The 25000-nt window shown below is 40.9% G+C and overlaps 2 protein-coding genes across 3 annotated transcripts in view; both read left to right on the forward strand.

The window, feature by feature from the left end:
• The window catches only part of ube2j1 (ubiquitin-conjugating enzyme E2, J1), a 20435-nt gene extending 15069 nt beyond the window's left edge, over positions 1-5366 (forward strand). The window contains exons 6-8 of the mRNA XM_027152419.2: positions 303-432; positions 594-722; positions 3256-5366. Coding sequence (XP_027008220.2) covers positions 303-432; positions 594-722; positions 3256-3525 — 529 coding nt within the window. The 3' untranslated portion in view covers positions 3526-5366. The remainder of the gene's footprint in view (positions 1-302; positions 433-593; positions 723-3255) is intronic.
• A 595-nt stretch (positions 5367-5961) lies between these two features.
• gabrr2b (gamma-aminobutyric acid type A receptor subunit rho2b) overlaps positions 5962-25000 on the forward strand; it is a 22543-nt gene continuing 3504 nt past the window's right edge. For both annotated transcript variants that reach the window (XM_027149239.2, XM_027149248.2), the window contains exons 1-7: positions 5962-6923; positions 7994-8100; positions 16979-17046; positions 19714-19937; positions 21062-21144; positions 21293-21433; positions 23136-23288. In XM_027149239.2, coding sequence (XP_027005040.1) covers positions 6802-6923; positions 7994-8100; positions 16979-17046; positions 19714-19937; positions 21062-21144; positions 21293-21433; positions 23136-23288 — 898 coding nt within the window. In that variant the 5' untranslated portion in view covers positions 5962-6801. The remainder of the gene's footprint in view (positions 6924-7993; positions 8101-16978; positions 17047-19713; positions 19938-21061; positions 21145-21292; positions 21434-23135; positions 23289-25000) is intronic.

The raw sequence follows: 25000 nt of genomic DNA on the forward strand, positions 1-25000 counted from the left end.
GGAGTCAGATTCATTTTGTCACCGGTCCCTTGAGGAGTCTGACCTTTCCGGTTCATGGTGTCGGAGCTTCTGGGTCGATCGAGCCGAACTCCATGGAGATATCGTTTCTGTCATTTATATAGGGTGAGGATTAGATGGGATTTCTACCAAGCTTGCTTTCAATTCGATTTCAAAAGTGTGGAGTGATAGAAATGTGGTGATGTTGATGCTTTTTAACTTCTTGGTGGCTTCATCTAGTCAGAAACGGAACCACTTTATTTCATCCAAGTTTTCTGTTCAAACACGTCTTGTTGTGTTTTCAGGTCTCAGGACTTTTGTTGTGAGATGTGTGGATGCTCCATGCGTACAGCCCTGCTGGCTCTGACGCCCAACAGCGAGCGCCAACCTGTGGACCCTCAGGCTCAGGAACTAGCTCAGCAGATCAGCTTTAAGGTAGATTCACCTGACCAAACACTATGTTTGTATTAATTAATTATTATTAATTGTTACAGGATTATAAGACAAGGACACACACACACACACACACACACACAATGCTGTATTTTTTATTGCTCCCAATAATAACCTCTTATATACTCTTGTTTTTTGCACAGGCCGAATCCAGCACGTCATCCGCCGCCAGCGAGAGTAAAGAGACGCCGAGCGTTAGCCCAACAGGCCAGCAGGAGACGAGCTCCAGCTCAGAGGCACCGGACAGCCAAGTGCCTACTCCAGATGAACCGGTTAGTAAAAACTAACATGAGATCCCGGATGAGAAATTCTGCCAATCCCCAGCCATACACACGCTCTTGCATCAGTCACGTTCCCTTCTCACTCTCCCCTGAAGGCTACAGCACATGCTTTTATCTCACATGCCGTTATCACACGACAGAAACATGGGCACTGTTACGCAGTCCAGGCTGCAGGCTGCGTTCCACTCTACTTCATTTATAACTGGTTTCCACTGCAATGTTTCCATCTCAGGATTAGTCACTTCCTGTTCAGCACAGAGGGACATGCGCTCTCTGGGGCCACACGGTTGTGGCCAATTTACTCTCCTCTGATCCCTTCAGCGTTTTCACAGACAGAATTAAAAAGTGAGATTGCGGAACCTGGCTGCTTTACGGGCTATATGAAGGAGAGAAAGCGGCACATCTTAGTGCGTTATGTAACAGACGTCCCGACTGCCCAGTCATACGTGAGAGAGAGAGAGAGAGAGCGAGAATGGCTTATACTCACTGAAGGCATTTCTATAGGCAGGATCCCACCAGTATCACTACCAAAGCCCTGCTGTACTACAAATAAAAAGCAAAGTGAACGCAGTAAGTCAAGGACGCTCCATCAACACTAGATTTTCTTCATCCTTTCCTAACTGCTTGATTGATTTAATAAGGGATCACGTCAACACGTCGACCGAAGCCAGTCCCCGCTTCCTTAATACGCCACTACACAATCACACCAACACACTTGCCTCACACATCCAGCGTGAAATCCCCCAGAAGCACTGCATGTAGTTGCTCACTGGTGCAAGTGATTACAGCAGGACCTGCTTTCCTTCTCTTTCCTTTCTGTCATAGGAGACGATGAGAACTGTTTCTCTCTCTCTCGCTCTCTCTCTCGCTCTCTCACCGGTAACCTTTTCATCGGGAAGTCAGATCGGATCCCAGTTGAATTCACTCCGTCACTACGCATGGAAGAGTATCCGACTCAATCAAAGGCGTCTAAGCAGGAGGCTCCAGTTAAGCCCCTGGAACGCAGCGTGGTAGAGCGCCTGATGCTAATTGTTCATTCACGTTTTAAAAACACAATACGGCTAGGTATGTCTCAGTAGGCAGCCAGATCGTCACTCCGAGGCTTCGTGAGGTTTATCGTAAAGTCCACGACATAGCCAAAGTTACTTTCTACTTTATTTAGCTGATTAAACAGATCTCTCGAGGTATTCCTATAAGAAGCTTTCACGAGGGCTAGTAATCAATAGCCCATGATTGTTTACTGCATTTAGTCCTTGGCCTGTCCTCGTACGGATAACTGCAGTTTTATGTGCAAACGAATATGATACGCCGAAGAAAATGGACACTATTATTGCTGTATCATTAGTGCTACTACTATTATCTAAATGTCATGTCTTTATTTGTTTACTTTTAAATATAAACCGCATTGGATCGTGATGCTACATAACGTCCGGTCGATCGATCGCATGAAATTGTAAATGGTTCTTAATCCCATCTTTAATCAGTGTTGGTTTTTTCCCACCGTCTTGCTGACTCGGATGTTTAAAGGTTAAGATGTTTGAGTCTTCTTAGCTGAATCTGATCCAATCAGCCAATCATGTTGCAGCAGAACGATGTGTGTCATTTTCACACCTTTTATTGTTGGATGAAATGGGTGCTGGTGCCTGACGAGCTGCTTAGTTTCAGAAACTGCTGATCTTTAGGGATTCTTCCATACTGCCATTTCCAGAGCACGGAATCATACAATGAACGGAAAAAGTTTCCGTGACCATGATCTGTTTGGAAACACACGTTTTGATGACACGTGGAGATTTGCCTGACTGGTCTGAACGGCTTCGCTCACTCGAATAACCACCGTTTACGACTGTGGTGAGCAGAAAAGCATCCCAGAAAGCACAACACTTCGAATCGTGAAGCAGATGAGCTACAACAGCAGAAGACCACATCAACTAGGAACAGGAAGTGGAGTCTGTAGCTGGACAGTTGTTGTTTACTGACCTCAAAGGAGAAACAACCAATAATATGCATGTAATATGAAATAATCGAGTGACGACTTGTGTATGGTGTTACAGCTAGATGTGGATCAGCCGTTTTCCCCAAATAATAGGGTACTCTCTGTTCAGTCTTCCTCCTTAATGAGAGAATCATCCTCTTTTTAAATTATATCGCAAATTGCTAAAAATCGTTCTCGAAAACTAATATCTGGCCTCGTATTCTGATTCGGAAAATAAACCTCCCATTACGTTATATTACACATTACCTTCTAATGAAAGTGTCTGAAAATGACCTAAACTAAGTGGGATTAGTTTGCATGAGCCTCTAGTGTTCTGGTACATGATTTAGGGGTTTAACAATTAGGATAGATTTGTTTTTAAAGCATTATCTTTAGGAAGAATGGTGTTCATTGACCCAGTACTGTTCCTGAGACTTGTAGATCAAGATGTTCTGTAGGCCCAAGCTCTAACTTTTTCAGTCTCTTCTATGTTTGCTTTTTGTTTATCAGTATGTGTATGTTGGTCTCTCACACTATCGTTCGTCCATCCAGGCCGAACCGGCGTCTGAATCCGCCTCCGCTCCTGCAGCTCCCAGCTCTCGGTCCCTGAGCCCTCGACAGCGGCGTGCTCAGAACCGGAACCAGAACCAGAACCAGATACAACGCCGGCCCACTTACCCAGCATTCCCTGTGGCAGCGCAGCAAGACGGCAGCCATACAGGCTCAGCGGTGCTCATCGTATTGCTCATGCTAGCTCTCGCCGCCCTCGTCTTTCGCAGGATCTACCTGGCCCAGGACTACAAGTTCGACTACGAGCTCTAATAGGAAGAGTTTTGTAAATAAACTCCCAACAAAACTAAAACCTAAAACTGCTGCCAACCTCCACCTACTTCCAGCTGCCACAATGTCTAGAGTGATGCCTGATTGTGCTTAATAGTGCATACCAAAGGAGGAGGTCGGCACATACTGTACTTTTATTTTGAAACGATTCGCATCTCGACTATATTCAGAAAAGAAAACGACTGACTTATGTTGGAAATGCACACCTTCGTGGGATTACGATGGGATACCCCCCCCCCCCATTCTGATATGTTAGTTGATTTAGATTCTATCTATTGCAAGACATTTTATTTGAGGCAAATTTTTATTTATGAAGCTGTATAATTGTAAATCGGTTTTAGGACCATAACAAAAAAAAGTGGTATTCATTAAAAAAAAAAAAAACACCCTAGTTTGTATAAATGTATCCTTAAGGAGACTAATATAATTGAATTATAAAAATCGGCTAAGCAGCAGTGAGTTGCTTTAGACCTGTGTTACTGAAATGTTTTTACATCTTTTTTTGGGACTATTTGAAAGTTAAGCTACTATTTGACGTAAAAACAGATATCTGATTCTCATACCTCAAAGGAAATAACCAGAACTGAGAGTGCATAGTAAATATATGCAGGTAGGTTTTTAGGCTTGTACGTATTGATTTTTTTTTTTTTCTTTCACCTTCTTGCTATTGACCAGTAAAGAATTAATGTTGGATGAATGAATGAATCATCCCGGTAGATAAAACAAAAAAAAACCCTGAGCATTTCTACCATTTCAGGTTTAAGAAGAATACAGGAGTACGTAATGTTATTCACTGTGAGGATAGGAACTTTCTGGCAAACTTAGCTGATCATTTACGAAGTGATTCACAGTAAAAAGTACAAACCACACTTTGACAGTCCTGTTTAAAAAAAAAAATTCATAGGTGAAATTTATGCCTGAAATGTTCTGGTTTCGTCCTTTTATAACGATGTCATATTTTATATGATGTTAACTATATTCCTGTCCTATGTTCACAGCACCTAACCTGCATTATATTAGACTTTCTTTCATAATCATGTACTGGAAAATATTCTCTATGTTCACTAAGCTCTACAGCTCTAAAGAGCACCGCACGAGAGCATGCAAGACAAGTGTGACGTCTTTTAATCAGATAGTGATATAATACAATCGGAGTAAGCATCACTGGGTGTAATCACTGGCAGTGTCACAGTAAAACAGTGATAAAAATGAGACAAGAAGGAAATTGCGTTCTACAGCCAAAACTTTGTTATTAGTTGCCGAGCTGAGACAGCCATGCCCTCTGTTACAGGGCACACACACATGATCAGTGATCAGAACTTAGAAATAAAGAAATAAAACTGATCAGCAATATTGCATTCCTATCGATAGGGATTTTTTTTTTGCTATAAAGACGCTTTAGAAAAAAAATGTTATAACACGATAAAGGACTTTTAATCTCTCGCTTATTACAGCTTCTGATGCATGTGCTTTTGTTCGGATGAATATATTGTCACGTTGAATTGCACCCCATCTAATGTTCCCCCAGAATTACCACAAAGATCATGAAAGTGTATTTAGAATTTTAGACGAGCTCGTGCGGAACTATTAAATATGCTCTTAAATAACGAACAGCATGCGCACCACACGGTTTAACCAGAGAACGTTCAGAAAGACCACGTGGATCTTTTCCACCTGTCAGTTTATGTGCAGTGCTTTTATATGTGACAAGTTTTACACCGGTGGCCCTAGAAGTAAAACGGCTCGGTTTTTAATCGGAGTTGTGTGCTGTGAAAGCTGTTTTATGATTTTTAACAAGAGGCTGATTAAAATTGGGAAAATAATTGTGTCTGACTTTTTTTTTCTCCCCCTCTTTAATATGGCATTGAGATAATGTGGTGTTATGAAGAAAGGCACTTAACTCAAAGTTCTTTAGAATTTTGTCTGCTTCAGTGATTTCTACGAATCAATCAAAACTTCCCTGTGGAATTGAATTCTTCTAGGGAAAGTGTGCACTGAAGGAAGAAGGCGGCCGGTTCTGCCTCGTTACATCCTGCTGCTTATTTGGAGTAGAAAGTAAACTAATCACTTCCTCACAAACTCATAATTCAAAAAGTCTGATTACATGTCGTGAAAATGCTGTTTGCTAGCAGTGGGTGAAATGTTAATTTTGCAAAACACATTCTCAATATAAGGGGGCACGGTGGCTTAGTGGTTAGCATGTTCGCCTCACACCTCCAGGGTTGGGGGTTCGATTCCCGCCTCCGCCTTGTGTGTGTGGAGTTTGCATGTTCTCCCCGTGCCTCGGGGGTTTCCTCCGGGTACTTCGGTTTCCTCCCCCGGTCCAAAGACATGCATGGTAGGTTGATTGGCATCTTTGGAAAATTGTCCGTAGTGTGTGAGTGTGTGAGTGAATGAGAGTGTGTGTGTGCCCTGTGATGGGTTGGCACTCCATCCAGGGTGTATCCTGCCTTGATGCCTGATGACACCTGAGATAGGCACAGGCTCCCCGTGACCCGAGAAGTTCGGATAAGCGGTAGAAAATGAATGAATGAAACATTCTCAATATTAGAACCTCACTGTTGCATCCAAATGTGTATTATTCATATTAATGCCAAATCTTACAGATCGGAAAACGTTTTAACTGATTATCATCACCATCACATATTCCTTGTTTAGCTTCTGCTCTATGTTAATGTTCTGTAAAGCTGCTTTGAGATAATGTCTATTGTAAAAAGCGCTACACAAATAAACCTGAATTGAATTGAGCTATTGGCCTCGTTTAACAAACTGGATGAGAACAAACATGCTTTTAAACAACTATATATATACAAATTACAAGCAACATGCTACGTCACTGTATCAAATTAGTAATAATATTGACAATTGTAGAAGTTTGACCAATGAAATGAGAGAATTTAGCAGCACTTTATCTAGTGACGTGTTGATGTGTGTGTAGTGCTGTACTTAATTTTGGGTTATAAGTAATAAGTAATAGTGTTAAAAATGCTCCGCACGCGAGTCACTGAGGGACCATGGAGCTTAAGACTCATGAGCGCATGAGCTCTATCTTTCTCACCGGTTAGGAGCTCTCTCTCTCTCTCTCTCTCTCTCTCTCTTTCTCTCTCACTCACTCACTCACATGCACACACACACACACCACAGCCTCTTTTGGTCAGAAAGGGAGATGCGCGTCAGTGCAGTTTGCGGATGAGAGCAGTACCATGCTGAGGACGGAGAGTTCACACACAGAGGCAGATTCCTCATCTAACCCACATCATGCCTTACATTACCAACTTGCTGTTTCTTATTTTCTGTCTCTTTATCGTTACTGAATGTGGGAAGCAGAAGATCAGGAAACGCAGGTGGTCTGCAAACCTGGAAACTCTCAAACACGGACCGTACGTACTGTTTATATATATATATATATATATATATATATATATATATATATATATATATATATATATATATATATATATATTTGATCCCCCTACTTCTCCATCAGTGTGTAATCTGATGTTTAACCAGCTGTTGTGGTGGAATTATTTTTATCTTTATGTAGACTATAAAAAATATATTTTGTTATTTCAGTATTTTCTGTGTTGTGCATATTGTAGGCTACATAATATATGTAAAAAAAAATATATATATATATACGTTTGTTTCTATAAAAAGAGTAACAGTGTACCACCGAAATATTGGGATATTTATAAAAAAATCAGATACAAAAAATTGCCAGCAGTACGTCCTAAAGGGGCCATTGAGATTAGGACAACAAAACAAAGCTTATTATTACCTAAATATTGTTATATTTAACTCAATAGTTTTGTGCAGATAATTTACAGGAACCTCCAAGTTTAATAATAAACAAGTTAAAACATGTATTAACTTTAATATTTATGGAAGTTGTTTCTAGTAAGTTTTTCCACCGTAGGAGAGTCTTCAGGATAAAGCTAAAATTTTTTTCTCATTAACTCATTAAGAAGAAAAAAGAGACATTGAGAGAACAAGTATTTATAGCCGATAACACAAACAAACTATAGGGCAAAGAAACATGTTTTGCATTTACACTTCTCTTATCTCAAAGGTCTATATAGAACACTACAGTTTTTCTTTACCAAGGTACAGTGCCTACTGTAGGTTGAGCTATGAAACCATAACCATCTATACATCTGTCAGCTATCACTTGTTACTTGTTTTGTTTATTTTATGATAAGTCATTTACAGCATTTGAAAGATGCCCTTATCCAGAGTGACTTACATTTATCTCATTTAAAAAAGCTGAGCAATTGAGGGTCAAGGGCCTTGCTTAGGGGCCCAGTAGTGGCAGCTTGGCTGCTCTTGGATTCGAACACACAACCTTCTAAGCAGTAGACCTTAACCCCTGAGCTTTCACTTCACACATAAGTAAAATACTTCCATTAAGTTCAGCGAGTTGACATAATTAATGTCAGATATTGTCTTACAGCCCGCTGTCCAAAAAGGTTGTTGACGGAACCAAGACAAGAAAAGTGAAAACAAACCATTTGCTGCGGGTGGAAGATCATGATTTTACCATGAGGCCGGCATTTGCAGGTAAACATTTGTTTGTTATTCAGTTGTAGTGTCAACGTTTGTGACAAAATCAGCGCACAGGTATTGAAAACATTTGATTTTTTTTTTTTATCATTTTAGATTCAGAATGATTCTGCAAAATGTAGCTGCACTGGCTGCTTGTTGATAAGGTTGGCTTTAAGCTATAACATAATATAACATAGTAGAAGTGATTCATTCATGACTGGAAACATTCACTGTCCACTTTCTTTGGAAACACAAAGTGGAACACTTTGGTGGAAATGCTTTGATGATGTAGACCAACATCCAGGAGGCAGAACTGCCTTCCAGAGGTCCAAACACATAGATGACATAGAAATATATTCCTGAGGAAGAAACACATTGATGAGGTAGAAATGAGGTTGAGGTAGTAATGCTTTAATAAGGTGGAATATATCTGTAAAAGTAGACATGCTTTGATGAGTAGAAACACTTTGATGATGAACCAACACACTCCAGAAGTAGACATGCTTTGATAATTTACAACTATTGTGATGAGGCAGAAATACTTTCCTGAGGTAGAAATATGTTCCTGCGTTAAAAACATTGTTGAAGTACAAACTCTTTATTGAGGCAAAATCTCTACTACCTCACTCCCAAGGTAGAAAAGCTTTAATAAGGAAAAACACTTTAATATAGCACAAAAATATTCCTGAGGAAGAACACTTTGATGAGGTAGAAACATGTTCTTGAGGCAGAAAAACTTTGAGGTAGAAACATATTCCTGAAGTAAAAACTCTTTGAAGAAGTAGAAACACTTCGAGGAGGTAGAAACATATTCTTGAGGCAGAAAAGCATTGAGGTAGAAACATTTTGATGAGACAAAAATTCATTCCTGAGGTAAAAACGCTTTGATGAGGTAGAAACACATTCCTGAGGTAGAAACACTTAGACATTCCTGAGGTAGAAAAGCATTGATAAGGCAAAAATTAATTTCTGAGGTAAAAATTCATTCCTGAGGTAGAAACATTTTGATGAGACAAAAATTCATTCCTGAGGTAAAAACGCTTTGATGAGGTAGAAACACATTCCTGAGGTAGAAACACTTAGACATTCCTGAGGTAGAAAAGCATTGATAAGGCAAAAATTAATTTCTGAGGTAAAAATTCATTCCTGAGGTAGAAACATTTTAATGAGACAAAAATTCATTCCTGAGGTAAAAACTCTTTGACGAGGTAGGAACACATTCCTGAGGTAGAAACACATTTATTGTGGTAGAAAGGCTTTGCTGGGTAAAAATCTGGGGAATTTATTCGAAAATGCTGTATAATATAATGGAATCCTACATGATGAATCTATTGTGTTCGGATTTCTCCATCACTGTGATGCTTTTGTGATTTTCCCCCAGCACATTATAGTGCTGAGCCTCTTCACAATATTCACAATATACTACAATATAATGCAAATTATCTAGTGCGTCTGATACAGATTTCTGTGACTTGCGCATGTACCAGAAATGCAAAAATCCCTCACATAATAGTATCTAACAACATGAGGAAATTTCTTTGCTAAGCAATTTGATCAAACTTTAATCAGACTCGATTAGTAGATTTCTGTTTATTCTTACATCACAGTGGAAAGTGACAGGATTTTAGTTTGGTTTCTTTTTTGTTCTAAGTATTTAATTCTGGGGCAAATTAGTATATCCACTTATTGTCATGTCATCTACAGTATACCACACTCCTTACAGACAGTAGCCTGAGCTCAGTATATACTGTATAGTAATTATATGTAGGCATTTAGATATATGAGTATACTGTAGAGTGCAGCAGTAATGCATTAGCCCAATGTCTTTGCAAGAATTTAATGCAGTGTCGAGTGTGACAAGTGAATTTGTATGGAGGTGTGTATACACAATTTACATATAGGGAAATGTTTAACATCAGTGACAATTAAATTGGGGAACAAATGATCCTCTCTCTCTCTCTCTCTCTCTCTCTCTCTCTCTCTCTCTCTCTCTCTCTCTCTCTCTCTCTCTCCCTTTCTCACTCTCTTCAATTTTCTCGCTCATTCTGTTGCTCTATCTCTCTCTCAGTATTTGACATCCAAACAAAAATCCTCTCTGTGACAAAATGACTTTTTCGAAAGGTTTTGATTATAGCGTTAGTAGCAGAAGAAGCTGGAAGAGAAAACACTAGAAGCCTCCTAAATTCCTTTGATGCAAAAGCACTATTATCCTTTTAAAGCATTTTGGCTTATGTGATAATAAAGAGCATGCTTGGGTAAAATGAAACTAAGCTCCAGTGCATCATAGCAAATGTTGTTGCGTGTGATCGATGCAGAGATGTGAATGATTTCGGTGTGGTTGTGTTTCGATAGATTCCGATAGGTAGACATACAGTACTGCATGTAGCCATATAGGTGTCCTTTCAGATATTTTACTTTTGTGCTGAACAAAGTAAAACACTCTCCACAGACATGGCGTGAGTATGTTTAATAGGGACAACGCATGAAGTTACTCAAATGATTGTGGCTTAAAATTGGCATAATCCCATTACAGAGAAAAAAGCAAATAATAAATGTTTCAAAAATTATATAAATGTATATACGTATATATATATATATATATATATATATATATATATATATATATATATATATATATATATACGTATATACGTATATATATATATATACAGCTGCTCAGTCACTTTCCTCTTAGACTGTAACCATGAAATAGACCAGGTTTAAATATGTTGCCCTGCTTTAACAAACTTAATCCAACAATCAGCTCATTATGTTGCTCTGATTCTGTTATCTCATACAGTACTCCAGAGATTCTCCACCGTCAGGGCTGGGAATCACTGCGATAATGCATATGAGTGACCTTAATCTGAGCACAGATTAAGTGTGGATGATCAACAGGGAAGAAGCACTCTGCAGAAATTGTGTGTAATATATACCTAAGGTATATATTTTTAAATAGACTAGAACACAGTAGGAGTCTCTTAAGCACACAACACTGCATGTAAACAGTGCTCAGATGCTGCCCACAAGCACCGTCAGTGTATTTTCAATCCTCTTGCTGGCTACTGATTTAGCATTCTGGAGTAAGGAGAATTAAAGATGCTTTATTATTATTATTATTATTATTATTATTATTATTATTATTATTATTATTATTATTATTATTATTATTATTATTATTATTATTTAATAAACATTTAGTCCCATAGGGAATCTGTTTCAAATTTACACATATAATATTTTAAAAATATAAGCAAAAATGTATAAGCATGAACCAACATGAGTATGAAGAATGGATTTAGACATTTTTTTAAAAATGTACATTTAAATGTAAACCTTCTTCAGGGACTTGCAGCGACCAGAGATTGTTCAATTCAATGAGACCTGCTGACTCTTACTGACATAAACAATACAAACGTATCCTGCAATATGACAAATATGAGAAAAGTATGAGAACATCATGTGAACATGGAACGGCTTGATCCAGCGACTGCCAGCGGGATTGAAGACGTTAGCGGACACGTGATCCATCTCCTTCAGATAGTATGATATGATGCACGTACTGTATACACTGTTGAATTTCATACACAAACGCCAAATCTCCCTCCAAAACGTTTCATTTTAGCGGCAAGAAACATGATTTGGAATGCTTGTCATATCGACTTCTGATAAACGGTATTACTATGGTATTACTCCTAACTACTTAGGATCGGAGACTTGCACAGATAAAATCACTGTATATGTGAGGAAAAAGGCCCCTTCAATTCATTGCAGAGTATCTTAAAGCTGTGTAATTGTGTTCCACTTGGAAACTCTACTGGTTCTATTTCACTCTTCCTAATGGCAAAAAAAAAAAAAAAAATCCAGGTGAAAACCATTAAGGTTTTTCTGCACTCTATTGACCTACTAAAACATTAATGCAGCTCCTATTCCTGTTTGCAGACAAATTATGAGAAAGGCTGCAGCTTGAATGATGATGCTCCGCTTAAGGGTCCATTTATATTTGTCTGCATGGCCTGGATTCACATCTCCTCTTAGAGTAAAGCATCAGAAAGAGCAACTGTTCTTCTGACTGCACGTCTTTTATCCTGCAATGAAATGTTCCCATCCTTAAAGTAGTGGATTCTTCGAGAATGACCCCGCCCTCAACCGCAGGTCGTGCGGCTTGCTGAATTGTATTAATGAGGATGAAAATGATGTAAACTGATATGAGATGGTGTTGAGTGTAGTGAAGTGACCCATACTCAGAATTTGCGCTCTGCATTTAACCCATCCAAAGTGCACACACACAGCAGTGAACACACACACACTGTGAACACACACCCGGAGCAGTGGGCAGCCATTTGTGCTGCGGTGCCCGAGGAGCAGTTGGGGGGATTCGTTGCCTTGCTCAATTGCACCTCAGTCGTGGCCAGCCCAAGACTCGAACCCACAACCTTCGGGTTACAAGTCAGACTCTCTAACCATTAGGCCACGACTGCCTGTATGAAGTGTCCAAGATACCACACATATCATCCAGGTATCCAGGAATTGCACATTGTTGTTGTAATTATCAGCAAAAACACACTATTCATTATATATACTACAAATTTGGGATTTAGGACGTCCCTTTTTCCTGAGATGCTTATGCATGGCATTATGCATGAACAATATTTAAATGAGACAGCCTTACAGTATATTTGGCTTTCAGTCCCTGTCAGCACGTTTACATACCATTCGGCTTTTATCTTATGTAATTGTAAAATGATTGAGTAAACTTCTCTCTGAGTGTTGACCCTCCAGTCAGTGAGGGTACAGTATGAAGGGAAAGTCGTTCTCTCTTCATTTGTTCTCCCAGCTCTGTTTTCACAACCAATACTCTCATACTCACAGATATTAATGTGCTGATGACCATCTGGATTTGACGCATGACAATCACTTGACCTCTGATGGACGTGGGCTGCAGCGTGGACCAGAAAACAAGCAGTTTCACACATTTTCACATTCTTTGAGTGAAAAATCTCATGCACAAGCCATCTTATGTGTGTGTGTGTGTGTGTGTGTGTGTGTGTGTGTGTGTGTGTGTGTGTGTGTGTGTGTGATTGTGCCTTGATGGGGTTGCACCACGTTCAAGGTTTCTCCCTTCTTCATGCTCTTATACCGCAACCCTGTATAGGATAAGTTCAACAGTTCATGGATGGATGGATAATCACGTTTTTAGCCTGTTCTAGACTGGCCTCCAACCACAGAACATTTAAGCTTTATCCCAAATCGTATTCTAAATGCTAAAGCTAAAGCGTCGTGTTTACACGCGTTTGAAGTTGTCGTTTGGGAAACAGTTTACCCTAATGATAGCGTTCTATTTGAGACAATACGACCCTTGTAACGTGCACATACTTGACGGTGGAGTGTGTAGTGCATAGTGTGTAGTGTAATAGATCATTTGGGACAGTAGCCCAAGGAGACAAGGGTAAATCAGTCTAATGTATACTGTGGCTTACAGTTTTAACTGCAGTCCAAAAGGACACGGAGTGATGATTTGTTCTCATTTGATTTGTATTCAGTCTGTGGTCAGTGAGAGGTCTTTGTCTGTCATTTTCCCCCCCTTCATCTACAGCTTTTGATGAAGACTTTTACCAAATACATCCAGACAGCAAATCAGTCTGAGTTACAGATCTCATAATGATCCAGATTGTGTTTCTTGATTAGTGCTTTTAAGACAGCATTTTTTTTAAGCGCATCTGAAAAGCAGTCTCATTTTTTTAAGGAGATTATATATAATCTTTAAACTGTGTGTTGTGTATAAAAGCTAACAAAGGATGTGTGGCACTTAACTTCTACAATTTTAAACTAAAGTGTCCTGTTCAGGAAGTGGGTATAGATTAGGGAATAGTGAAAAAATTCTTATTTACTGTCTGTCGATCTACTTTATACCGTCTACAGAAGACGTTGTGATGTAACGTCTAGTGTGAACAGCCTCGTTGTTGTTGATTATAACAGCAAATATTAAAATAGAATGTAGCTAATATAACAAGGTTTTTTTTTGCTAACACGATCTATTGATTGTTAAGGCTAAATGTCAGTGAATTAGCTAGTTAGCTAGAATATACTGTGTAATTGTCATGACGCGGGGCAGAAAGCGGACCCAGACGCAAAACAAAACAGGGTTTAATAACAAAGGGAACACGAAACATGACACAGACTGAAGACAAGACAGGACAACAGTAGATTCCGTGCTGCACAAAGCAACGCGGCACAATTAAATACACAAGACAATAATGACACAATGAGGAGCTGGTGTGGTGACAGGACGGAGCAGACGAAGGCGGGGCAGACACGTGACGAGAAACGTAAACAAAACTGCACGTGGCCAGAGTCCGAGCTGAATCATGACAGTAATCAGCAGCTTGTTGTTTGCTAGATTATACCATATTATCCCACCTCCTTCTGAGTAAATCGTTTATTACTGTATTTTACTCTCTCTTTCTGGCCAGCATTGCAAAATAATGGGCTGAGCTGTGCTTCATTTCATCTATAAACCACAGTAATCGAGTGCAACAGGGCCAGTGATGGTTATAAAAAATATACTAAGAATATTATAGTGCTGATTAGTTTGTTCCTCCATTTGGGCTGATTCATTTTACCCTGTATGACTGCACTACACTGAAAATGAACGTCGTAGATTATTCACATGATTATCCTGTTTGAGGAGCCTAATCAAACATATTTTAATCAATTAATTTATTTATTTATTGTGAGTGGGGCCACGCTGGCTTAGTGGTTAGCACGTTCGCCTCACACCTCCAGGGTTGGGGGTTCGATTCCCGCCTCCGCCTTGTGTGTGTGGAGTTTGCATGTTCTCCCCGTGCCTCGGGGGTTTCCTCCGGGTACTCCGGTTTCCTCCACTGGTCCAAAGACATGCATGGTAGGTTGATTGGCATCTCTGGAAAAATTGTCCGTAGTGTGTGAGTGTGTGAGTGAATGAGAGTGTGTGTGTGCCCTGCGATGGGTTGGCACTCCATCCAGGGTGTATCCTGCCTTGATGCTCGATGACGCCTGAGCGGATGAGTGGTAGAAAATGAATGAATGAATTTATTGTGTGTGTGTGTGTGTGTGTGTGTGTGTGTGTCTCATTTCAATACTTTGCTCCATGTCATTATGTCACTTCATGATTTAATGCATTGTTCTAACTCTAACAGTTTCATTGTCACTGTGATGAATATTAGATTTGATCCTTTTTAGACTAATATCACGGTCCACCGTACTGCCGTAAGATCAGATGGATTTCCGGTGTAATTACAATGGAGGGAAATAAATCTTCTCCTGAATAACAAACCCAGTCCACTGCTCTAATCCAGATTTTACACTTCAGGCACTGATTTAAGATCAAACCAGCCTTTAGTTGGTCCACTTGTCTTATCAGGTATCAGGTAGCTCTGTCTGACTCATTAACGAACCGATTCCTTTTGAACCAAAGCCGACTCGGGCCGCGGAAAAACAAGACACGTTTTTAAAAGTTCCCCTGTGATTGTTGTCGATAAAGTCCCTGAGTGAAAAGCCATCACATTATTTCTCTCACTCTGACCTGGTGTATGTATGTTATCGGGGTGTGTAAAAAGATTCAAACTTTACGTCATTAGTGGTCTTTTACACTGACCTGTGGGTTCATCCAGCTCTCAACTTTAACAGTTAAGACCGAGGCAACTAGATGATCTCTGGACGGTCTGAGACGAGCTGACAGGTCTAAGAGACGAGCTGAGAGGTGACATATGTTATAATCACACAGCTGAGTCTTGTTAGAGAGTTAATGGTATTGCTTCCAGATAACAGAGCGACTAACGATAGGCTTTGTGAGGCATTGTGTAATAGAGTCAGAGAGCTGACACAAAGGCATGAGGGATGAGCGATCGATAGCCCATGAATTAACACAGTGTTAGTGAGAACATGTTCACCAAAAAGACAAATTTAAACCTGAAGTGAGCAGCTACGAGAGGGCGAGGGTTGCTTAGTGGTTAGCACGTTCACCTCACACCTCCAGGGTTGGGGGTTCGATTCCCGCCTCTGCCTTGTGTGTGTGGAGTTTGCATGTTCTCCCCGTGCCTCGGGGGTTTCCTCCGGGTACTCCGGTTTCCTCGACCCGGTCCAAAGACATGCATGGTAGGTTGATTGGCATCTCTGGAAAATTGTCCGTAGTGTGTGAGTGTGTGTGTGAATGAGAGTGTGTGTGTGCCCTGTGATGGGTTGGCACTCCGTCCAGGGTGTATCCTGCCTCGATGCCCAATGACGCCTGAGATAGGCACAGGCTCCCCGTGACCCGAGGTAGTTCAGATAAGCGGTAGAAGATGAGTGAGTGAGAGTGAGTGAGTGTGAGTGAGCAGCTACTACCTGCTTAAGCTCGACCAACCAATTCTTGTAGCTGAGGACAAAATATTACAGAAAGTGCACATTTTAAATAAAATATTTCTTTGAGTCACTACATGTTTTGAATCACAGACAGATATCCTTATATCCTGCTGTAGAATTTCCACATATGGCTTCCCTTAAGGATTTAAAGCCATCCAGGACTGAAGCAGATTGATTAACTGTAAGTATATTTGCTATAGGTCACATCTCTCCAAGGACTGGACATACTTAATCAAACAAATTTAACTACCACAGATATGGAAAAAAGAAGGATAAGCCTGGGTTTAGGAATGTATAGTGTGAAACGTAAGATTATGATTAACCAGGATTACCCGTTAGACCTGGGTAAAGTGTGAATAGTGTGAAACACGAGATAAGCTAACCCAGGATTTAATTTCCCTTGGGTTTAGAATGAAAACTTATTTATACTTTTCACCAAGGTCTTAATGTAGTAGTAGTTTGCTTCACTGTTCAGTAACTCATGTCTCCGGTTGCTTCTTTTGGTCTCCAGGTCCAGCAGTTCCTGTGGGTGTGGATGTGCAGGTGGAGAGCTTGGACAGCATCTCAGAAGTGGACATGGTGAGATGAAAGCGCTTAAAAAAACATTAAGGCCATCTGTGTGGCATTAATATGACTCATTTTATTTTGTTGGTATAATCAGGGTTGGGCTACTTTCACAAAGTGATTAAAACTCTTTTATTAAGAACGACTTAAAGCCGCTCGATAAACCGTAAACAACGATCGCCAAAAACGTATCAGGCACAGAAAGGGTGGGTGACATTATTCTTGGTTCGGTTCCTTTTTAACTAGCATGTTTTGTCGATCTTCACCACTACTTGAGGAAAAATAGTTGTTTTGAGAGTAACCTTTATTTAACTAGGATAAAAACTCTATGAGATTAAATCTCTTGTACAAGAGTGACCTGGTCAAGAAAGCAGCAAAAGACACAACAGTTTAACATATTAACATATTAATATACTTTGTTATATACACGGGTGGCCACGGTGGCTTAGTGGTTCGCCACACATCCAGGGTTGGGGGTCCGATTCCCACCTCCACCTTGTGTGTGTGGAGTTTGCATGTTCTCCCCGTGCCTCGGGGGTTTCCTCCGGGTACTCCGGTTTCCTCCCCCGGTCCAAAGACATGCATCGTAGGTTGATTGGCATCTCTGGAAAATTGTCTGTAGTGTGTGAGTGTGTGTGTGAGAGAATGAGAGTGTGTGTGTGCCTTGTGTTGGGTTGGCACTCCGTCCAGGGTGTATCCTGCCTCGATGCCCGATGACGCCTGAGATAGGCACAGGCTCCCCGCGACCCGAGAAGTTCGGATAAGCGGTAGAAAGTGAATGAATGAATGTAATATACACTCAAATAATAACAGAAAACAACTATTAACATGGCTGAACCTGAAGTTATTACTCCATGTGCCATATAATCAACCAGAATTATGAATCTTCCTGTAAGAAGTGCCACGTAGATGAAGCATTTAAAAAAATGCCAAATGCCATGAATGTAAAAGTAAAGTTAGACAGGTTTTTTTGTATAAACTAAAGGTTTAGCGAGTTGAATGATGGCCTTTGACAACATCCTGTGTACATAATTGCAGAAATAATATACAGCAAATAAGTGTGTAACAAGCAACTTACTGATTTATACCTAAAACAGAAGCGGATTTTATCGAACACTGCTTACTACCAGAGTTGGAATTGCTAGACAGATTATAAATAGTGCTCCCAGGGCAGGTCATTATAGCATATTATATATAGAATGGTCTATAACCTAACCTGATCTGACTTAACAGTTCTGCACATGTGTATTTGTTGATGGAAGCTATTTTTGTGGCACATTCTGTAGAATCCAAACTACATCGGGTTAGTATTTAGGAAATTGGTCCCACTGTTCGAGTGGTCACGGAGATTTACTGTTATGTAATATAGTAAGGAGGAAGGAAAGAAGAATGAGTCATCCAAGCAGAAAGCATATAGGGTTTGCCTAGTGACGGAGGAAGGAATTAAGTCAAATCGCCCATCTGGCCATGGCCAGAGAGCCTCTAATCTCAGATATACTACACTGATGCCAGCAGATACTAGCGATACTTTGTGTTGTGTGACAATTCCAATATACAGACGAAATGATTTCAATATTTAATAATAATGTTCGTAATACAGGAACTGTTACGATGTTAAATGTTAGTATCCTCTGAAGCAGTGGATGTTCTGTGGAAACTAAATGGCAGCAGGGTAGTAAAGTGTCCAATTTCTGTTTGTTTTTGAGGATGTGTCCCGGTTTAACGCAGGCAAGGGGACTCACAGGACTAATAAGAATAAAAAAAAAAAGAAACTGATTTAAGCTGTGCATCCTCTGGAATTACACAGGGATTTGAAGAGATTGTTCTTTCTCCTGAGCTCTCTCCTTCAGTGACTTTCACTCGACTGAATTTTGCTCAGCCAAATCCCCTTAACCCTAAAGAATAAAGTTAAAGGTGGGGTCTCCATTGTTTAAAAGCCAATGTTGACATTTGAAATCACCAAAACAAACACGCTCCTAACCCAAACGGGTCCCACCCCTGTATCGATAGCTCCGCCCACACATACATACGCAACCCAGGCGGCTAATGGAAAGAAATGTGTCTTTATCATAGCTGTCAATAATCATAGGAGTCAATAACTCCTGAGCTAAACGCTGTTACTACACAAAACACGGTTGTAGCTGCCTCTCTACATGACTACGATAGAAAAGAGGTGTTATTTGTGTAGTAACAGCGTTTAGCTCAGGAGTTATTGACTCGGGAAACTCCAACCTGTGAATATGTGGCCGACTTCCTTCTCCTTCAGTTCTCTCCAGCGCTGGAAAGCTGGTCCTATATTAACACGTCCTACTTCTTGCCTTATCGTAAACCTTTCTTCGCTTTCTGTCTTTGTTTTTATCCTCCATGTCGATGTTAAAACCGCTTTCTGCTAATGTCACACATGGGCACTGAACACTCTCCGCCCATATTGACAAGCCCCACCCCTTTCTGCTCATTGGCTACACCTTTGTTTTGATTTTTGTTTTCTTTGTCATCTCGATTCTGAAGTATTTCTTGAACAACGGAGACCCCACCTTTAAATAGCTAAATTGTGATCAAGCGGCACAATAACAGCCGTCTTCTGACCTCTGCCTCACACATCTGTATCAGATTCATTAGATCTAGCATTACTGTTGTGATGATTTTAGCTTGATTGCTAAAAATCTATTACTCTTCTCCCAGGACTTCACTATGACCCTATACCTAAGGCATTACTGGAAAGATGAGCGGCTATCCTTTCCTAGCACTACCAATAAGAGCATGACTTTCGATGGCCGTTTGGTGAAAAAGATCTGGGTTCCGGATGTTTTTTTCGTCCACTCCAAACGCTCCTTCATCCATGACACCACCACAGACAACATCATGCTCAGGGTCTATCCAGACGGACATGTTTTGTACAGCCTCAGGTGAGAAGATGTTCGGAAGAACATCAGGGATAGGATCATCTCAAGTGCTGGAAGAAACATGGCCTGGAGAACCCACTCAGAAATCACTAAACTATTGAATTAATGACCTATGATGTAGCTTGAGCAGATATTTTATAAGTGACCATAATTTTTCAGTAAAGATGTTAAATTAGAACATCACTGGACCTGTTGTTGATAACTACTAAAAGGTTGTTTTATAGAAGTATAGATTTAAGAATAAGTAAAGCTGGAAATAACAATTGCTCGTGGGAGTCAATTCTAGCATGTCCAATGCCCCTTTTCCACCAAAAAGAACCGGGTGCTGGTTCAGGGCTAGTGTGGGTGCTGGTTCAAAGTTGGTTCCACTGGCGAACCTTCTAAGAATCGGTTTGCCTTTCCACCGGCTGGAGAGCCGTCACAAGGCCGAGTCTGACGTCACTATATACGTCTCACGTTTCCTAGCGCAGCAGCGGCAAACACAAACACAACAACAATGGCGGATGTTGCGTTACTGTTAATGCTCATGGCTTTGCGAACCTACATTGACATCCAAACGTGGCGAATCCAACGTGTACGTGCGGCTCCGTGTAATCTGTATAAACGGAGGTTGTAATCGAGAAAGTACATAACATTATTTTATCATTACCACAGAAAAAAGTTAGCCTTAGCATGTAGCTACCTACTATCATGTGTACTGATAATTGATCATATTGCGGTCAAGTAAAAGTGTATTAAACATTGGTACATTATCAAATGTGCTAACAGTAGCCCCGCCCACAGGCGCTAACAGTAGCCCCGCCCACAGCCCCTGACACAAGCGGTTCTTAAGTCTAGACCAGCAACGTTTTGGTGCTACTTAAGAACCACTTTATCTGGTTCAGAGCCGGTGCTTTGGCTGTCGAAAACGAAAGAACTGGTTCTAAATTAGGGTCCGAACCAGCACTCAAACTGCCTCGGTAGAAAAGGGGCACAAGATGCCACTTCTGGCTCCTTAAAACACTTAACCTTCATTCTGTGTCGCTTGTCTAATGTGTCATTTGCTTTAAAGTGTCAATCAAATGTGACAACTTTTACAAAATTTTTGTATTTCATCTGATGTGATGTTTGTGATTGTTGTCATGTAGGGTGACAGTAACTGCGGCGTGTAACATGGACTTCAGTCGCTTCCCACTCGACACACAAACCTGCACTTTGGAGTTGGAAAGTTGTACGTTACACTCACGTATTCCATTACTGAATGTCTGTTCTTCTCATACGACAGGATAACCCAATAAGCCCAGAATACCTCTGAATATGCTCCTCACACCTACCTTTAAATAAGTGACTAAATATAGTCTTGTGTTTGCTGTGGGCAGATGCCTACACGGATGAGGATCTCATGCTCTACTGGAAAAGTGGAGATGAATCCCTCAGCATAGATGACAAGATTTCGCTCTCTCAGTTCCTCATTCAGAAGTTCCACACCACCTCCAGACTGGCCTTCTATAGTAGTACAGGTACATCAAGGTGTTTCTACTGATTACTCAGGATTATATTGGGGATGTTTTTTATAGGGGAGACAAAATAAACGAAACCTCAATCCTTCAGTCTACTCACAGTCCACGGTCTTTTACTAAGAGTTCAGACGAAATGATCAAACATGTTCTGAGTTGTGTAGCGTGAAGGGGAACATCGACAGCGGACTGAAGTGGAGGTTTGTTCTGGAAAGAAGAGGAATGAAAGTCAGTTGTAGTGAGACAGAATACATGAGTATGAACGAGAAAGAGGGAAGCAGAACATTGAGGTCACAGGGGGCTCAAGAAGTATTTGGGGAGGGTGGAAAAGAGGTGAAGAGGCGAGTGCAGGTGGCTTGGAGTGGGTGAAGAAAAGAGTCAGGAGTGTTGTGTGACAGAAGAGTGTGAGAAAGAATCAAAGGAAAGGTGAACAAGACAGCAGTGAGAGCAGCTCTGCTGTATAGGTTAGAGACTGTAGCGGCGAGGAAAAGACATGAGGCAGAGATGGAGGTAGGCGAGATGAGGTTCTCTTTAGGAGTGACGAAGATGAGGATGGACAGGATTAGGAACGAGGACATCAGAGGGACAGCTCAGGGTGGCTGTTTTGGGGACAAGGTCAGAGAGACTAGATTGAGATGGTTTGGACAAGGATGTTGGAGATGGAGCTGCCAGGTAAGAGGTCGAGAGGAAGGACAAAGAGGAGATACAGTATATGCATGTGTTAATGAGGACATGAAGGTAATTGGTGCGAGAGTAGAGGATGCTGAGGATAGAGTTAGATGGAAACAGTTAAATCGGGAAAATCCCAAAGTAGAAGAAGATGACTGGCAGCTTAGAGGAAAAACTCTGAACTGTTCGATCTCTTATTGGACTCTTATTAACACTGTGTTAGCATGATACGATGATGTAATAATACGATGCCTGTTTTAGAGTACTGACACATCATTTTTTAACACATGGGGTTAAAAGCAGGGTTTAGAACAACAATAACACGGGGTTAAGCACAGTGTGAAAGGGCTTTATGATTCAATGTACAATCCTAATGTCAATTTTTAAGGGGGGGTTAGGATGATTCTAAGGGCCCATGCAATTTTGGGGCTCCCAGAGGCCCAGCACTTTTAACAGTGGATATTTTCACAAACATCTTTACAGGAATATTAAAATTCTGAACTGTTAAATGTTTAGCATTTATATTTATCCCTAATCCCTAAATAATCCAGGTGCCAGATCTGTTTTTTACCTTCTAGTGATTTGTCCATCACTGCCACTTTGTCAGCACACTGCAAAATGAGTTCTTTGACAGTTCAGTCTTATGTTATAAACATGCTGAGCTTTAAAAATGCCGAGTCATCTAATCTAGGAGAATTATTTTTCAGTCAGAATGTAAGCATCAAACATCACATTGCAGATGTCGTTCAATTCACCTTCCGTTTCCTTGACGGTAAATTGATTTGTCACGGCTTCAGGGAACATCGGTATAATTTTGTTCATAGGGATAAAGAGAGAAGTTATCTAAGCCATATTCTTAAAGCCTTTTAAAGCTACAGATTATTTCGCTGAACAGACCTGGATAAAGCTTTGCTTGTGATCTTCAACATTTTTGATAATTGTACAGGTTCCAACCCTGATCAAATCTTCACTCTTACTGTCTCATTGTAAATGAAATGATAATTTGTTGCTCTTGGGTGTGATCGTTCTTCTCCAGGTTGGTACAACCGTCTGTACATCAACTTCACCCTGAGACGTCACATTTTCTTCTTCCTGCTTCAGACCTACTTTCCTGCTACTCTGATGGTCATGCTGTCCTGGGTGTCCTTCTGGATCGACCGGCGCGCTGTCCCTGCCAGAGTGTCCTTAGGTACAGGATACTTAGATCACTTGATTATGCTTTTTGGTGTTATTACCTGATGAATCTTATCGGTAAGGATTTTCTATATGATGTAGATCCTCAGGTTTAAGACTCTTAGTTTGTATGTGAGGACGTGATGGTCCAGCGGTCAAGGTGCTGGGTTCCTAATCAGAAGGTCAGGGTTCAAGCCCACAAGCTGCTGAGACATCTATGTTGGGTCCTAGAGCAAGGCCCTCAACCTCACCTGCTCCGGGGTGCTGCTGTGCTCTGACCCCAGGCTCATAATAGCCTGGGATATGCGAAAAGTAGGGGCAGGGGTTCAAGGCCCAGCACAGCCAAGCCACTGCTGTGCCCTTGAGCAAAACCCTCCCTGCTCCAGGAGCGCTGTATCATAGCTTCCCCTGCACTCTGACCCCAACCTCCTCAGTTGGGGTATGTGAAGAAAAGAATTCCACTGTGCTGTAATGTATATGTGGCGATAATAAAGGCTTCTGTGTCCGTTCTATTCTATTCTATTCTACAAGACCTTACAGAATGTTTTCTTAATTTTACCAGTCGTGAATAAAAATACACAGCAGTAAAATTGACTTGACACGTTATGACATCATCCAATCGTATTATTCCTCGTCAACCTTCTGCGTAAGTTCCTCATCTGCGTGAAGTTTGTTTTCCTCGACGTTCTTCCTAATTAAGTCATGGTCAGTTCCCATCCTCTCCAGATCAGGTTTCCCACAATGCTTTTCTGTTGCGTCACTCAACAACGAAATGTTTGAAACTCACACAGGATTGGAATATTCAGGCATGTGGAGTTTGCATGTTCTCCCCGTGCCTCGGGGGTTTCCTCCGGGTACTCCGGTTTCCTCCCCGGTCCAAAGACATGCATGGTAGGTTGATTGGCATCTCTGGAAAATTGTCCGTAGTGTGTGTGTGTGTGTGAATGAGAGTGTGTGTGTGCCCTGCGATGGGTTGGCACTCCGTCCAGGGTGTATCCTGCCTCGATGCCTGATGATGCCTGAGATAGACACAGGCTCCTTGTGACCCGAGGTAGTTCGGATAAGCGGTAGAAAATGAATGAATGAATGAATGAATATTCATATAGTAACAGGATCTACGGGTTTACCTGCTTCTGTGTTAGACAGGTAGAGAAATCTCTCGAAGGTGTCTATGGAGTATTAAAGTTTGTATGTAGAAGTGTGTGTTTCATCCATGTACCTAGCACTTTTTAAAACAAAGTTGTCTCAAGTGATGTAGTATAGGAGCATTGTGAAAAAGGTTTTCCCCACCCTATAGCACTCCAGATATAGATTACCTAATACCGAGCTAATATTTCTAAGTCTCACCTTACAAATTGCTTTTCCACTACACCACAACTCAGGCATGATAAATAAGCACACAAATGCAGCTGTGGTCTGTAAACTATGAATAACTGCCTGAGTGTTGTATACAACACCTGGATATTCTCTTGTGTACACACATAGACCGCAACGTCTTAATCTGACAGTGACGTAGCCGCCGCTATGAGTAATGCCACTTTGCCCTCTACAAACTACTCAGCAAGTGCATGCTAGGGCAGTGGAGGGTCTGAAGAACTACAGTTATGATCATATCAAGCATTCTGTTTATGATGATTCACAAGGTGACGTGACATACGGCTAAGTACGGTGACCCATACTCAGAATTTGTTCTCTGCGTTTAACCCATCCAAAGTGCACGCACACAAC

This window comes from Tachysurus fulvidraco, chromosome 9, assembly GCF_022655615.1.
Source record: "Tachysurus fulvidraco isolate hzauxx_2018 chromosome 9, HZAU_PFXX_2.0, whole genome shotgun sequence".
Taxonomy (NCBI): Eukaryota; Metazoa; Chordata; class Actinopteri; order Siluriformes; family Bagridae; genus Tachysurus; species Tachysurus fulvidraco.